Source organism: Vidua macroura, chromosome Z (assembly GCF_024509145.1).
Source record: "Vidua macroura isolate BioBank_ID:100142 chromosome Z, ASM2450914v1, whole genome shotgun sequence".
Taxonomy (NCBI): Eukaryota; Metazoa; Chordata; class Aves; order Passeriformes; family Viduidae; genus Vidua; species Vidua macroura.
In genome coordinates, this window is record NC_071611.1 from 43,658,349 (window position 1) to 43,671,577 (window position 13,229).

At 39.1% G+C, this 13,229-nt stretch overlaps 1 protein-coding gene across 1 annotated transcript in view; it reads right to left on the minus strand.

Moving 5' to 3' along the window:
• Positions 1-13,229, minus strand: part of SLC44A1 (solute carrier family 44 member 1) — a 64,902-nt gene that overhangs the window by 22,746 nt on the left and 28,927 nt on the right. The window contains exon 5 of the mRNA XM_054003127.1: positions 2,431-2,524. Coding sequence (XP_053859102.1) covers positions 2,431-2,524 — 94 coding nt within the window. The remainder of the gene's footprint in view (positions 1-2,430; positions 2,525-13,229) is intronic.

Below are 13,229 nucleotides of genomic sequence, written 5' to 3' on the forward strand. Positions count from 1 at the left end.
CAGCACAGCTGGTTTATAGATAAATGCTGCAGGGGACTGGACAGGTTCTCCTCCAGGGTCCTCTAGACATCCAGTCATGTCTACAGAGGCTCTAGATCTAGATGGGGTGTGGAAGAAACACATATTGCTAACTGCACTCCTAGACTGTACTGCTCTGTCAAATCTGGACATAATACCTTGAAGATGGATGATAAGAGTCCATTGACAACCTCAGCTGAAGGCTGTGAAGAAGCCTGGTCATCAAACAGAAAAGATCAAGGGACAATCTTCACACCATATGCTACTTCCATCCCATGGAACTAATGGGATTCAGAGGGTTCATAACTCTTGACAGACTGCACTGGTTTTAGCTGGGATAGGGTTAATTTTCTTCACAGTGGCTGGTATAGAGCTTGTTTTGAATTTGTGTTGAACACAGGGCTGATAATGGAGAGATGTTTTTGTTATTGCTGAGCAGGGCTTACACAGAGCCAAGAGTTTTCTGCTTTTTGCACTGCCATGATGGCATGGACATTGGGGGTGCATGGGAAGTTGGGAGGAGACACAGCCAGGACAGGTGACCTAAACTGACCAAAGGGATATTCCAAATATGGCATAATGCGCAGGATATAAAAAGGGGGAAAGAAGAGGAAGAAGAGCATGCTTGAAGTGACGGTGTTTGTCTTCCTAAATAATTGTTGCACGTGATGGGGCCCTGCTCTTCTGGAGATGGCTGAACACCTGCCTGCCCATGGCAAGTAATGAATTAATTCCTTGTTTTGCTTTGCTTGCATGTGCAGCTTTCCTTCCCCTATTAAACCATCTATGTATCAACCCACAAGCTTTTTACCTTTTACCTTTCCAGTTCTCTCCCCAGGCCTGCTGGTGGGGAAATGAGCGAGTGGCTGTGGAGGTCTGGGTTGGTGGTTAAACCATGACACAGATCAAATGTGACTGTTAGGTAAGTTCTTCCTGAATGCCTCAGTCTACAAGATGTTGGGTTTTCATTTGGTTATCTCAACTGCATTACATTTCTCCTTCAAATTACACTTACTCAAATAATTTAACTATAGAAACCTGAAAATCAGTGGTTTACAGATACAACCTTGGCCTTTTTTGCCTTAGGGCATTAAGTTCAGACTTTTCAATTTCAAAAATGCTCAAACGTATCATACATTTAAGTAATACCTCATCAAAAAGGGAAAATACTCCACCTACACAATAGTTCATTTAAAATAACATGAGATAGTTTTTTATGAGGAATTTACATAGCATCATTAGAGCTCTGATACATTGTTCTATCCTTCTGTTTTCTTACTGAGCTATATTCATTGAGACTGAATGATGTGAGAATACACAATGAGAAGTCAATATAATTCTGGCAAAAATTAGGACTAACAAGCTTTTTCAGTATGCAAGCTGGTACTGAAGTTTTCATTTGTTTTTGTATTACTGCTGTAACAGCTGGCTAGCTACATGGAATATTAATCTATATTGGGAAAAGTAAAAAATTGTTAATATTTCAGCTGCCACTAATTGTCACTATAATATTAAAAAAAGATTCAGTGGAGAGGCTACCATGTATACAAGAAAGACTTAAAATCAGAGTTTGTAGAACTGACACAAATATAACATTTACAAAAAACATAGCAGAAAACTATGCATAAGAAAAGACTCTGCATTTACCACTCACTACTAAGTATATTTGAGAAGCTAAATTTTGAGAAAACACAACATGGGTCTTCTCAAGTTAGTGCAATAACTGACAGAAGACTGCGTACAACAGCTAACAGATCACTTCTTTTCTCAGCAATGCTCATCTCCACAGGTCCAGGCAGCACAGCTAGAAGAGTTTATGAAGCTATGATCTTTCCAATCCTATTTCACAAGCAGCAGTCTAATGTAACACTTAAAAAATAAACCTCAAAATGATCTGTTAATAAAATACAGCCCTCTTTTTGGTATTCAACTATCCTTATATTAGTCATTTGCAGACTGAAAGAGTAAAAAATGAAGCAATTTGCATCTATCTGACTGGCGAAGATAAGGTATAAGAAATGAATGCTGCAGAGAGCTGTGCATCCCTACATAATTTTTCCTCCCAAAGATTAAAAATGTTCCATGATTGTCTCAGATCTGCATTGCCAATAGACAGCTGACTGTAGATAGGGTAAAAGGCAGTAAAACAGCTGATACTTAAAACAGTGTCAGTCACATCAGGTAAGAGAATTTGAAGATATCAGTTCAATAGTTTCAGTAATACATACATAGATAATTTGGGGTTTTCTTTGACTATTATTTTCATTACCTTTTAAAAAATAACATTTTAGAAATATATACAATAATACACTAAAACATATATCTGGTAATTTGGTATTTTCTAAAGAACTGTCATGATCAAAACAAATCTCTGCTCCCTCCACCCCAAATCAGAAAACTTGATCATATTACCTCTCTGGAACAGGATATTTAGGACATAACTTGGCAGCCCTTGGGTCTGTTGTATATTCTGATGGCTGTAGTTCATAGCTACAGAGCGTGGATCCTGTTGAAAAGTAAAAAAAATATTGGTATGGAAAACAAATAAAAAACAAACATGAATATTCTTTGCAAACAGCATTAAAATTGATACAGGTGCTAATTCTGTACCTCCTCATGTGATTACCATGAAGCTTTGCTACAGTTCCTCCTGTAATGTGGTAAATCAAGTCCAACACAGTTGTCAGTAGAATACAATTGCACTCTCCATCTAGCTTTGAGTTTTTCAAAGTTTGAGTATTTGAGTGGAAAAGACTAATTCATAATGTGGTGTAAAAGAGGACACAAAATACTTTCAAGTCCCCCTCCCCTACTATTCCACCATGTTTTTCTTGATCATTTTTAGTGCATGAACATTGCATAACACAACATTTATGATAGAAAGAAAACATTCCTGGGTTTGCAGGGTTTTTTTGTGTGCGTGTATTCAAAATACGACTGGTCTATAGATTTCAGGGACAGGAACAAAAAACCCAAATTGATAAAGTTAGAAAGTTGGCTGAGAAATAACAGAAGAACTGCATTACATATCCAAAGCTTCTAAACAGCTGAACTCTCCCCATAAACAAATTGGTACAGCACAGTAAAGATCAAGTTGTCTCTAACAAAATTCAAACTTAAATTAAGTTTTCCTTTGTACCTGACACTTGCCTAATGGAAGTGCCTTACCTAGGAGAGATTTCTTTCAATTTATCTATAATGAAGACACTGAACATCTGACCCAATGCTTCAACCTTGAAATCAACAACTTCCAGATCATACTGGAGCCCTGGTATATCAGCAATTGCACAGGTAAGGAAGCCTCCAATGATAAAAGCTGCCTATCCAAAGATGAATTTCCTTTCAAGCTTCTTTCCTAATAGATTGCTTACTTCTAAGTGCAAGGGCTTTTAATACATAGCTTTCAGTGCCCTTTACCCCTGTGCAATACACTAAGGACTTAGCTGAATTTTGATCATCTATATAAATATTAAATTCTTTCCATTAATAAAGTCCCCTCTTCAGAATAGCTTGTAGAATACAGTTCTGCAATACAGTTTGTAGAATACAGTTCTGGATCTGGATAATACATATACACTATTACCCAAAATAAACCAAGAATTTTGACAAACAGCTTTATCTTGCTACATTTCTACCTCTATGAAGAGACCTCTTCTATTCACAGACTGAAAGAGCAAAGAGCCTACTTATCTGCCTCAGCTGCTCTCTGTCTAATGCAGTCTCTGGAACACTATTTAAGAACCACTTAACTACTACCAAAGTAGTTTTTTGGATGCCAGTCCAAACAACCAAATGCACGATTAAAGAAAGATCTCCTACAAAGAGAAGTTATGAGGTGACACATCTGAAATCCATTTTTAATTATACTGTCAATATGAATCATTATGCCTCTGCTTGCTTACGTGGAAAACATGGCATGATATAAACATAAACAGACATCACAAAAAACATTCCTTAGATCTTAGTTGTAAATGAAACATCTAAAATGTATCTAAATCTACAGGTTTTTCTTAAAAACAGAAAGAAAAAGAGAATTGCAGATATTGTCATTTATTTTGCTTTGAATATAAGTCAAAGGATAAGTTATAAACATGGCTGACAGCCAGCTGAGCCAGCTGTGCCCAGGTAGCCAAGAAGGCCAAAGGCATCCTGGCCTGTATCAGCAATAGTGTGGCCAGCAGGACCGGGGCAGGGATTGCCCCTCTGTATTTGGCACTGGTGAGTCCATGCTTTCTATCCTGTGTCCAGGTCTGGATGCCTCCGTGCAGAAGGACGCTGAGTTGCTGCAGCGTGTCCAGAGAAAGGCAATGGAGCTGGTGAAGGGTCTGGAGGGTCCTATGAGGACTAGCTGAGGAAGCTGGGGTTGTTTAGCTGGGCGAAAAAGAGGCTTGGGGTGACCTTATCACTCCCTGAAAGGAGGCTGTAGCCAGGTGGGGGTTGGCCTCTTTTCACAGGTAACAAGACACAGGGCAAGAGGAAATGGCATCAATCTGTGCCAGGGAAAGTTTAGACTGGGTATTAAAAGTAATTTTTTCACCAAAAGGTTTGTCAAACATTGGAACAAGCTGCCCAGGGAAGAAGTTAAGCCCCCATCCCTGGAGGTAACTAAAAGATGTGGAGATGTGGAGCTTAGGTAAATGGTTTAGTGGTGGACTTGATGATCTTAAGGGTGTTTTCCAGCCTTATGACTCTCTGGTTATGATTCTATGGTGAGAATAAGGAGCTCTATAGGAAGAAGAGGGATATGTGTTACGTGAACAAGTGTATCTAGATTCACGATACACAGTGTTTGGGGCCAGCTTGGCCATTCTGCCAAGTGACCAGTGTGAACTACAGTTTAAGTATCTTATGTGAAGGCCACCACATCTAAACAAGCCTAAGGGACAGGGCTGGTCTGTGGATGCCCATGCTCCCTTTGACTTCTAGCAGTTCAGGCATGAGAGAAAAAGGGTAGGATTTACTATGGGGAGGAAAGGAAACTCTTTGTAAAAATGCGCATCTGAAAACCTGCTTGGATCACAAATGTAAATGAAGCAAAATCAAATGACAGATCCCAATGTGCATACAGGTCACAAGCCATTCAAGTAAGACCTGTAGGGTAACCCAATACACTCCTGGCTGTAGAGCAAGCTGGAAACACCTAGACAGATCCCTCTGGAAGCCAACAGTATATTCTCTTCTGTCATGCCTGACAACTCAGGCTGCCACTACCATGTCTTATCTGGGAACTGCTTTTGGACTACTCTGGATCTTTTCCCTTTAGATAACTACCTCACAGCACACTTCTTTACTCACAGTCAAGCAGAAAAATATTTTCATGGAGCTTGTCAAACAAAGCATGTTAACTACCCTGACTTTAAAGAAACTACAAGTCCCATAGCTGAAACAACGTCCATGAGATTATTTGTCCTTTTATCCCAAATCATTAGAAACTCTAACTATTCCCATAAATATTTATTTATTTATAATCTGAAAACCTTCTGACTTCTCTAATACTGTGTAGGAGACCTTTAGAACTCAGATGTTTGCTTGAATTATGTCACTTTACACTTAAAACTGATTTCTTCACAAGAGTGTGCATCACTGAATAGAAGTTTACATTTTCTTGGGTGAGAGAGAAGAATGAACGGCATTGTCAAACCTTCCACTCTATATTAGTTACTCTGGGTTAGCAGGGACTGGCACAGCCAAGCTTTTCGTTACTGTTCAAGTTGGTAAGGCTGGAAAGAGTTGAAGGAAACATTTGAGTCATCTACCTTGCTGAGATAATTAGTTCACCAAAGACACTACTTTTATTCCTAAATTAGTATCACTCAAATATTTCAAAACCAGTATGAGCAGGATACAGAGAACAAACTAAAAGATCATTGATATAATACACCCTTTCTTCCTACAGCAATTTACATATTTCTTCTGGAGAAACCCTTAGGCAAATGACATCGAACTGTCCTACAAGGATTGGATTTCAGATCCCAACATGTTGTAACATTAAGAAAAATATGCAGAGGATGAGTGTTTGGGCTATTGGTGAACACACAGTAGTGTGCCCGACCTGTGTGCACACTTTGGTCCCACAATTCTGTATTTGGTGGTTTCACACACTAAGTGATATCATGGAGACATACAACTGTTTCTGTTCCATGGTTTCTTTTTAGTAATTAGAATTGCTCCAGCTACTAGAATATATTGGAGCCATAACTGGAGCAAAGTACCTCAAAAGACAAACTTCCAGCCTAGCTGTAGAAACAATTTTCTACAGCTCTTTTAGAAAACTCTTAGAAACTCTTAGAAAACTCTTTTCTAAGTCTCCTTTCTAGGAGATTGCTGAGGCTTGGATTAGTAAAGGGCTAAACAGCCATTATCTCTGGCACTCATAGAAACAGCTATATTTAGCCCAAGTTTATCAATAAAAATGCTGTAGAAAGCCAGGACTTTTACTTCAAAGATTCTTTCTAAATGAGAAAGCAAAATTTTTAAGGTCTTGTGTGCTCAGAAGACACAGTGCACAAAAGACATAACACTCTGCTTTCCACAGCAATACAGTGAACAGTAAGGTCCAAACTAACTAAAGGTGGTTAGATAAAAATACTTCTAGAGACCAGAGCTCCAGTACAGCTTTCATTCCTGTATTTGCTTTGCTGTAAACCAACAAACAAACCCCTGCTAGAGCAGCATTACTATTCAAGAGTTTACAGCTTGAGAAATGGCAAGATTCCTAAGTCATCCAATAAGAGGAGCAGTCCACAGAGTATACCAATGACATTTACATTCCCTAACTTATAGTAGTGAAAAGTGTACCAGGGGTTTTGGATTCCATTCTGAGAGCTCAGCAGTGTCTATCCATCTATCAACACTTATTAACAGCAACTAAAACAAGGACTTCCAGATCTAGAAACATGGACTCATATTCAGAGTCAAGGACTTAAGCATAAAAATACAAAACTATGCAGAGCCAACAGGGATAGCTTCAGTACCAGGAGCAGCACAGTCACCTTAGGAGTTTAGGAGTATGTTCTTTTAAGTTACAAAGACCTCCAAGCAGCTCCACATATCCCTTCTCACATGCATGTGGCAAAGCACAGCCTGAGAGACTATAAACCACAGTTTTGATAAAGTAATCTATATGAACTTCCATTCTTATATTGTGCATGTATTGTGCACTTACATGGCATGACACATGTAATATGTTTAATGATTTCTTTGCCTGTGTCTTTCACACTGGTGATGAGCCTAGAAGGTCCCAGTGCCCAGAGCTGGAGGACCATGGCTGGGAGAATGATAAACTCCTAGCTGACCCCAAATTTGTGTGGGATCTGCTGCTCAAGCTGGATCCTCATGTATCTATGTGGCTTCATGATGGCATTCATCCAAGAATACTCAAAGAGCTGGTTGATGTCATTGCAAAGCCTCTGTCAATTAGTTTTGAACAGTCTGGGGAGTTCCCAGCTGACTGGAAGCTGGCTAAGGTTGTCTCAATGTTCAAAAAGGGCAAGAAGGATGACCCTGGAAAGTACAGGCCTATCAGTCTCACTTCAGTGCCCGGTAAAATTATAGAGAAGATCCTGGGAGATCTAAAAAACACCCGAATGACACCACAACCATCATCACAGCCAGCACAGCTTCATGAGAGGAAAGTCCTGCATGTCCAACATGACTGCCTTCTAGGACAGGCTGGTTGATCATGGGAAGCCAGTTAATGTGCTCTTTTTGGATTACAGTTAAGTTTTTGATACTGTCTCTCAGAGGACCCTTCTGGAGAAAATGTCCAGCCCACAGCTGAATAAACACATCATGAGGTGGATGAGCAGCTGGCTCACGGGTCAGGCACAAAGGGCTACAGTGAATGGGGTGACATCAGAGTGGTGTGACCCATCACTACTTGGGTTACACAGGGCTCCATCCTTAGAGCTCTGTGCTCTTCAACATCTTAATAAACAACTTGGACACAACACTCAAAGGCCCAAAGTAAGTTTGTTGGTGATACAAAATTGGGAGGAGCCTCTCTACAAGCAGAGGCCTTGTAGAGAGGAGTCAATAAACGACAGGGCTGGGAAATTAGCAACTGTATGAAATTTAAGAAAGATAAGTACTGGATTCTGCACGTAGGACAGGGAAACCCTGGATGTATGGACAGACTGGGGAATAAGACCCTGAAGAACAGTGCTGCAGAAAGGGACCTGGGGGTCACTGTCAAGGGCAAGTTGAACATGAGTCAGCAGTGGCATGGCAGCCAAGAGGGCCAGCTCTGTCCTGGGATGCATCAGGCACAGCATCACCAGCTGGGCAAGAGAGGCAATTGTTCTGCTCTGCACCCCAGCCTCACCTCAAGTGCTGGGGGTAGTTTTGTGTGCCAGAAAATAAAAAAGATACTAAGTGCTGGAAGAGTGGCCAAAGGAGGGCAACTGAGATGATGAAGGGACTTGAGGAGAAGTTGTGTGAGAAGTGGCTGAGGTCATTCCGTCGGTTCAGCCTGGAGGAAACTTCATCACAGTTTGCAACTTCCTTGTGAGGGGAAAAGGAGGGGCAAGCACTGATCTCTTCTCTGCAGTGACCAGTGACAAGACCTGAGGGAATGGCCTGAAGTTGTGTCAGGGAAGGTTTAGGTTAGGTTCACCCAGAGGGTGGTTGGGCACTGGAACAGGCTCCCCAGGGAAGCGGTCACAGCACCAGCCTGACAGTTCAAGTAGTGTTTGGGCAATAATATCATGTACATGGGCATGATTCTTGGGGTATCCTGTGCAGGGCCAGAAGGTGGACTTCATGGTCCCTCATGGGTCTCCCAAATTCAGCATATTCTATAGTGATTGATAACTGACTTCTAAAAAGCCATATGATGAAGCAGACCTTTCATTTGAAAACTTCTTATTTCATTGCCTCCTTTACAAGTAACATCCTATTAGTTCATTACGTTCTCTGACACAGGAATAAAACTCACAGACAAGAAATGTGCAGAAATGTTAGCAGCAATGAGACTTAAAATCACAACTCCTCACCTCTGGACTTTCAGCCCAGTTCTAAACCCCCTTGAGTTCTGGGTGTTTTATGACTGAGTTCACCAATTAAAACTTAGTTAACATTGTGAATACATGACTCACAGATGATTATGCTTGACCAACCAACCCATGAAATAAAGGCTAGAGTATGATATTGATACTGACAGAGGTGAAGCTCCCAGGCTCTCACAAGGATAAAATTCTCAACACTTTTCTACATTTCTCACCCCAGAACTTGCCTGAAATCTATCTGTCAAACTCTATCAGCTCTAAACTGTTAATCTGAAACATTCAAAGCTTCATGCAATGAGGCAGCTTGGTACACTATCAATAATTGGATATTACCTTAGTATATTATAGATTAGCAATGCAGCATAGAAAAGTGGCAGCTTAAAATACCGTCTCATGTATCTGGTTGCTGCAAATTCCAGAGCCAAAAACCACAGAACTGGTAGGACACCAAATACTACTTCCACACAAGGTGGTAGTTACTATCCTTTGCTGAGTTCTGTCAGTAAGAGAACAATGCTGCTGACCCCAGAAAAAGCATGCTTATGGCGAGAAATTACATGATCTCTCTTCACTGACTCCTGTCAAATGGAAAAAGGTTCATATCACCATGAAACAAACCACATTGTGTTGACCAGACTTTCTTTATTCTTTGACTGCTAGGCCTGACAATAGTAATTATAACCAATCTACAGCTATAGGAAGTAATTCTACTCAGAACACAAGCACTAAGCACAGAAGTTTAGGATTGTATAAATTTCCTATTTACCTATTTTAGAATAAAAACATTCCAAGAGCAGATACATTTGATGCTTCATTTAGGAATGAAATAGCATTTAGTTATGCATATATTAGCATCAGAGCTGGAAATGACCGAGAAAACAAGAACTCCACTTAGCCAGAGATTTAATGGGGTCTAAAGTATCAGATAAAGTGAAAGCCCCAGACGATTGCACAAACATACCTAAACATTGCTGCTATGACTTTTGCAAACTGAGCAGGAATAGAGATAGAAGACCAAATAAGAATAGAGCTGAACCTTGACACCGAAATCTGATTTCTGGACCCTAGCAAAATAGTGATGCCTTAGGATGAGCAAAAAGGCATAGGACAGACCACTTTGCAGTCAAGACTTCTCAAATTAATATGACAGAATTGTTCTAGAAAAGAAAAGCTTCATTCACTTCAGCTACCCACTGCTGCCTTCCAGAAGCACAACATGTTTTTTAAAGAAAGAAAAGTAAGATTTATATGTATCTTTAGTTCTAGTTGTTGCAGAGAGACATATCACCACTTGTTTAAAACAATGAGCATCAAAGGGCAGGAGAAATTACAGGTGCTTTTATAGATAAATATGGAACTGAAGTGAAAGTAAGCATTCTCCAATGGTTGCAAGAATATTCCAAGAAAGATCCATCACAAAACCCCATTAGTTAGATCTTCAAAATCTCTAGAATTAAAGACCACAAAGAGAACTACTGTGATAGATATTACAACATGCTATTACAAATAAGAGTATGGAAAAAAGAAAATCATAGATTCAGGATTTATGTATCTATACATATATGTATTTTGAGTTGTAATTAAAAAAATAAGACAACACTCTTCACTTTATCCTATTCTTATTAACAGTACAGAGAATTGAAAAATATTAATTTACCTATTCCTTGACTCGTATTTCTTCCAATGTTAAATAAAATCAGCTACTCTGGAATCACATTAATCCATCTAGTCAAGTAGCACATGTTTCTCCTACTGTATCTTTAGCTCTGCACAACTTAAAACTTAAGGATGTTCTTCAGTGCTAACTAAATACCCAAACAGAGTTTGTATTTTCTATTCTAAGATAATTATTCTAAGAGTTTATCTTTTTTGTTTTTAAAACATCCTCATGGCAATTAACCCTAACTTGTGTACAGAAAAATCTGTCTCTTTGATGCTTAGTGATTTCATTTTGATCTCTAGTTTCACATTACTCAGGTTATGAGATGAAGGAACAATAATTTTTCAACCTTCTCTAAGATATTCCTGCATTTAATGATTTATTCTTCCTGATAGTTTTCTCTTTTACAGACAGAGGAAATCACTCATCCTTTTATAATGATAATGCTTGTTTCCCTTCTCAGTAAGCATATATATATATATATATATATATATATATACACAGTAGGTGAATACATGCTGAGAATATACATATGCATGTTTGTGTACAAGTTTAAAAAAAAAATTAAAGAAAAGACTAGAACACAAGCATTTATGATGCCAACATAGCAGGAGTTTACACAAAATGCAGTCCCTCTTCACAATTCATAAAAATTACACTTTCAGACAATGCTGTGCCTCCAACTTAATCCTCTGTGAAACTACTGAGGATCACAAATCTCTCCCCCAAGTATAAATAACCACTTTGAATTAAAACACTATATGCATAACAATAGGTTCCCACCCCTTCATTCTGGGGGCATTCCTTTAGATTTGACATTTTATTCCACTGCATATTTATTCCACATAATTCTAAATAATTCAGTAGTCATAACAAGATTTATAACCTCACTGTGTTTCTTCCCCTTTCCAAATGGTTTATTAATGCAATCAGTAACACAACACAGCATTATTGGAGGACTCCACATGCTGGCACTTTCTGTTGAGGAAACAATTTCATTCTAACTAAAGGATACATTTCCAATACAACACAAACCTGATGGACAGGTCAAGTAACAAGATAGAGTACCAACAGATGACTCTGTATCTCAAAACTGCTCATAATGTACTTTTACTCTAGTTGATTAAAAAAAATGACACTCAAAATTAACATGCCCAGGTTTCCAAAGACCTGTGGGTGCAGAATTGCTTTAAGCATAAGGTAGCTGTAACTAACACAGTACCTCGTACTTCAAGAAAATCATGAGCAAAGGATTTAAAAGTTTTAAACAGCATACTTTCACTGAAAACAAAGGCAGGGGGAACAAGACCAGACAAAAAATGTCAGAAGCTCACAGAGACCCACTAACAGCTATTTCTAAAGCAAAGTGCCAATAGAAACTGCAAAAGTGTCAAGGGACACATGAATATGTCATTATCTTCAGACAAAAGAAAAATCCTTTTGTTTCCCCTGTGGTTCCTTCTAATAGGTCAGAGATATCACCTGCTCTGACTTAGCAGACTGATTTCCTATATTGATCTCTTTCAGATCAGTCTCTATAGCAAACTTAATGGAGCATTCCCTCTGGCTCTATGTCCACACAGACCACTAGCCTGGTCTAGCTACAGAATTCTGACAGCCAAGATGCAGCAAAATAAAAATTTCATTTTAGGTTTCTAAACATGCACCCAGTTATTTAAACAATGAATAGGAATAGCAGTTCCCACACTGAGTAGACACTATAGTTATCACTGAATTAAACAAAACAGACATTATAGCCACCTGTCTAGTGTTTCTCTTTAATAATGACATTTCATTATTCATTTGGCACAGTCATAGATTAATTATATCTTCAAGGATATTTCAAAATGCTTTAGCAAGTCCTTGAAAACATCACTGCAGTATTTCATGGATGTTTAGTTTTGAAGCATCAATTTGGTTTCTGGGGAAAACAGCTTTCAGTCACACTACTCAAAATACATAATTTTTTAAGGGTGAAGACCAACAAAAACACTGAATCACAAGTACTCAGTGCCTGAGGTGTTCTACTGGGTGAGAAAATCCTGGGGAGAGCAACAGCAGTCAGTTCACAACATATAACATTCTCAGATGTGTCTAGCCGTTAGCTCTACAAACTCAAGTTCCAGTATGGCTGTTTGAGATTTAATGTTTGAGATTTAACATTTCTCAGGTAATATTGCACCTTCCTGTGCCACTTCCAGGAGTTGCTCCAGAATATTTCTATATTTTACAGCTTGCACGTCTGTACAAGTCAAAGATCTGAGTGGCCAAGTGCCCAGCTTTCTCTTTCCCTTTTTTCTCCTCTTGCAAAAGGTCCCAGCTGGTTCCAGTTTTCTGGGTGTCGATTATTGTGAAGAGATTAAAGGCACATGCTTTCTTCTTTTCTTAAAATCAGCTTGGCTTTGCAAGGGATGGGATTCTTCTCTTTCTTGATGGAAAGGTACTGCAAATGCAGGACCTGACTGTGAGAGGGCAAGTGAGGTAGGGGTGGGAGTGAAGTTATCACCCTGAAATGGTGCTGTGTTATTCACAAAATCAGCTCCTTT